Raw genomic sequence first — 4,265 nt, forward strand, 5'->3', positions numbered from 1 at the left:
ATTTTCGTCAAACACACTGGAGCAACACCAAGCTTTTCCACTCAGGCGCACGATACGAAGTTTGACACAGATGGTCATGAACGGAGCCATGGAGACGTTTACCATGACAGTGACGAGACGACGGCTCGCCTCGCCATATTAATACCGTGCGCCCGTTAGCAGCAAACAAATCTCCTCGCAAAAAAAAAAAACAAGATGTCAATGTTTCTCTTGGACTATACTGACGAATTTCGTACTACCAAATCTCGCCGCAAGTGTAGCAAATCTCCTCGACTGGGCCGTGCCTCGTGAACGCTTCTGCTAGATGAACGATACGTGCAGTACACGTGACAAGTTTTTAAGTCGCACTCGGTTGGGTCGTGTCTTGTTTAAAGCCTCTTCTAGATGAACGTACGTACACTACTACTCCTAGATCGTAACAGTACGCAGACAGCCAGCCAGCCACGTGCATGCGTTGACAGGGAAGGGCGCGCCGCACGGAGGCGCGCGCTCTCCGTCCGCACGCTGCACGCTCACAGTTTATTCCATCCCATCTGTAAGCTGCAGTGCAAATCCATGCTCTGCTCTCTTTTGTCAAACACATGGGAGGAACATCCAGTTTTTGGAGTGACACGCGATCCTGGAGTTGGACCGTTGAACTTTTCTCATACAGTTTGTGAGATTGTTATGAACGCAGCCATGGAAAAGTTTGCCTTGACAACGACACCAAGCATACCAAATTGTTTGAACAGCTTAATCAAGATTGGTTTCTACAATTCTTACAACAAGTTACTACAGTGCAACTCATGCGCAGTGCCACCGCTTCGTAGCAGCACCTGCCGAGAGAGAGAGAGAGAGGAGACGATCATCTTGAAAAACCTCGCTTCACATCCATCCATCGATCAACATGATGTGGTACATGCAGCTGTGCTGGTCGACGGCTGCAAGAGAAAAAAATCCCAGCTTCCATCCGGTTGCCAGTAGCGACCGCCTTGGGAAAGCTAGGCGCGCGAGGGCGGCGGCTGCAGGTGCGCGGTGGAGGAGTGGAGCATGGTGGTGAGCTCCTTGGACGCCACGATGGACTTGTAGATCTCCATCACCAGCCGCTGCTCGAACTCGGACGCCCGCGCCGCCTTCGCCGAGGGCAGCTGCTTCCGCCGCGGCACGCGCCTGGCCCAGATCCCCTCGGGCCCGCCGCTGGGCAGCGCCGTGGCCGACGCCTTCCGGGCCACCGCCAGCATGCCGCCCACGTACGCGTCCCGCGCGCGCGCCAGCAGCCTCCTCGGCGCCGTCACGATCGCGCGGACGGCACGCGCGCGCCTGAGGAGCAGCCCCCGCAGCCGCACGCGCCACCCGACGCGACGCGCGCCGCCGAGGCGCTGCGTGCCCTGGGACCTGCTGCCGCCGCCCTCGCCGGCCTCCAGGCGCTGGTACTTGCGGCGGCGCCAGTGGGCGCGCACGCCCTTGGTGAACCCGATCGGGAACGTCTCCACCTCCATGGCCGGCCGACTCGTGTGCTAAGTGCTCGGCGGCGAGGTGGGGGTGCGGCGCGCTCTGGCTGGCGTGGCTGCTTGACCGGGGAGTCGAGTTTTGTGCAGCTTTGCTTGTGTTTAGCTTGCGTAGGTGCTCGGTGAAATGAGGGTTTGGTGGTGGATGGAGCAAAGTGCGATGCCGGCGCGTGTCTTTTATGCAGGGACGGGGAGCTACGGCCGTGGTTGGTGGGGGTTGTGTGGGTGTGCGACTGGTGGTGACCGGTGACAAAATCATGGGGATTTGATGCCGTTTTCGCGGCACGCGGCAGTGGCCACGTTGAATTCACTCGTGGACGCCGTGGTTGGTGACTTGGTGGTGCTGCCCGTGGTGTGGATAGCCAGCCCCAGGTCGTTTTCTTTCTTTCATTTCATTCAATCGCCTCGATCATGCGTACGTGCATGGCCAGCATATCACTAGTAAATGCAGCATGTTACCATGTGTTGGACGTCTAGAAGGCGGCCGGAAGCGGTGGCAGCCTGGATGGATGATTATTAAACTTGTTGGCTGAAGATTCCGTTGCTTCACATTTTAATGCGCTTGTGTGTGTTTACTTGACTGCTGACCAGTGTAAGTTTGCTTGGGGGCAACTATTTCTCAATCGACTATTTTTTGTTTCTGGTTCAAACATTTTATCCCTTGGTCTTCGCCTTCCTCCTGCCCGTCACCCCTCTCCCGTGCAGCCACCAGTCGAACGGTTGTCCCCATGCCGCTCAAAGGCCAACATGGGTTGTCGGGGTCCGGTAAGTGTTTTGCGTGGGCCACGGGTGTCAGAGGCCTACGTGGCCGTTGTTCAAACTCGCACAAAACCCCCCAAATTTGTCTCGGGTTTGCTGAAAAAGTTCGTTCAGATCGCTCGGCAAACCGATACAGGCCCGCATTGAATGGTAAACCATGAGGTTCGGACGTATGCGGACCGTTATCTTGAAGATGCCCTTAGGTAACCTTTCCATAAATTCTCACACTCTGAATTTTAAGAGTGGGGCACATCCCCACTCCCTCTATTTTCAACCAAAAGTTGGCAACTGGTTGCCTTGGGTAAAATGTACGTATCACAACCGTAGGTGTAGCATTGCTCTTTAATCCCTAGCGTCCCGTGCTCAGCGTCCTGGTTGTACATGCTCTAACACACTCGTTCACCCCTGAAGAAACGCAGACGCGACCTTACATTGGTGTGTCGGTAGGTGCTCTGGTCGTTGGCCATGGAAGTTCCTCCTACCAGGAGCACACTGCTCGTAAGCACATGTGATAAGCCTGGATGGCATAATCGCTTAATTTGCTGGTCAAATTAGGTGCCGTGTCAAATTAAAGCACGTGGCGCCATAGGGGGTCGTTAATCAATCAGGAATCATAGTCATAGTCAACCAGGGAATCACGGGTCGTGCATGAGTGGCTTTGCTGCTTTGCAGGTTCTTTCATTTAATATTGCGTACGTGCCCGTGCGTTTGGCGTGGTGCAGCTATGATTTCTCTTTTTATAAAGATTGGTCGTTGTTTCTTATATTATATATGTATATTTATGATCATGTATGACCAGGACTCGACCGACTCTTTTTTTGTATGAGGGCATCTCCAGCCGTTGGCCCCCCCAGGACGCATACAAATCGCCTCCTGGGGGCGAGCCGGCGATACACTCGGTGCTGGGGGCGGTTTTGCACCCAGTCGTCGCCCCCAGGCGCCAAAATTGGCCCACTTTGCAGTCCAATTTCGACGAATAAACGGCCCATATGGGCGAGAATAGGCCCATAATCGGCGTGGTTTCGCCGTGTCTCGGCGTTCAATTATCAACACAATTATTCCTATCACATATTTCATCACAGAAAAATCAAATACTTCAACAAAATACTAAAACAATAAATAGTTCAATACAAATTATATAGTTCAACAAATAAAAACTCGTATTTCATCACGCAGCGTGCCCCTTGAGCCTCCATAGGTGCTCAATCAGATCTTTCTGCAGTTGATGATGCACCTGTGGGTCTCGGATCTCCTGACGCATACTGAGATAGGCAGTCCAAGTTGCCGGTAGCTGGTGATCAACTTCGACTAGAGGATCCTGCCTGTAGTATGGTTCAGTGTCAAACACTGGGTCTTCTTGCTTGCTCTCGATGATCATGTTGTGCAAGATGACACAGCAAGTCATGATATCCCACATTTGATCTTTCGACCAGGTCTGAGCGGGGTACCGAACAACAGCGAATCGAGATTGGAGCACACCAAATGCCCGCTCGACATCCTTCCTGCAAGCCTCCTAAACCTTCGCAAACCAAGCGTTCTTGCCTCCTGCCACAAGGTTTGAGATCGTCTTTACAAATGTCGACCATCTCGGATAGATGCCGTCAGCTAGATAATACCCCTTGTTGTATTGGTGCCCATTGATCTCGAAGTTCACCGGAGGAGAATGACCCTCAACGAGCTTGGCAAAAACAGGAGAGCACTGCAACACGTTGATGTCATTGTGAGTTACTGGCATATCAAAGAAGGAGTGCCAAATCCAGAGGTCCTGTGTGGCTACCGCTTCAAGCACCACACTGCAACCGCCTTTGGCGCCTTTGTACATCCCCTGCCAACCAAATGGGCAGTTCTTCCATTGCCAATGCATGCAGTCGATGCTTTCAAGCATCCTAGGAAATCTTCTTGCTGCATTCTGGGCTAGGATCCGAGCAGTGTCTTCCGCATTGGGTGTTCTCAAGTATTGTGGCCCAAACACTGCCACCACTGCCCGACAGAACTTGTAGAAACACTCTATGCTGGTGG

The 4,265-nt window shown here is 53.2% G+C and overlaps 1 protein-coding gene across 1 annotated transcript; it reads right to left on the reverse strand.

Moving 5' to 3' along the window:
- Positions 1-712: 712 nt before the first annotated feature.
- Positions 713-1,630, reverse strand: LOC119312584. The gene has a single exon (XM_037588321.1). The coding sequence runs from the start codon at positions 1,476-1,478 to the stop codon at positions 981-983; it is 498 nt and encodes a 165-aa protein (XP_037444218.1). The 5' UTR covers positions 1,479-1,630; the 3' UTR covers positions 713-980.
- Between the last annotated feature and the right edge of the window lie 2,635 nt (positions 1,631-4,265).

Source organism: Triticum dicoccoides, chromosome 1B (genome assembly GCF_002162155.2).
Source record: "Triticum dicoccoides isolate Atlit2015 ecotype Zavitan chromosome 1B, WEW_v2.0, whole genome shotgun sequence".
NCBI classification, from domain to species: domain Eukaryota; kingdom Viridiplantae; phylum Streptophyta; class Magnoliopsida; order Poales; family Poaceae; genus Triticum; species Triticum dicoccoides.

Bases quoted from the DNA above. Each gene is read 5' to 3' on its own strand.
- LOC119312584 (XM_037588321.1), bottom strand. From the start codon at position 1,478: ATGGAGGTGGAGACGTTCCCGATCGGGTTCACCAAGGGCGTGCGCGCC.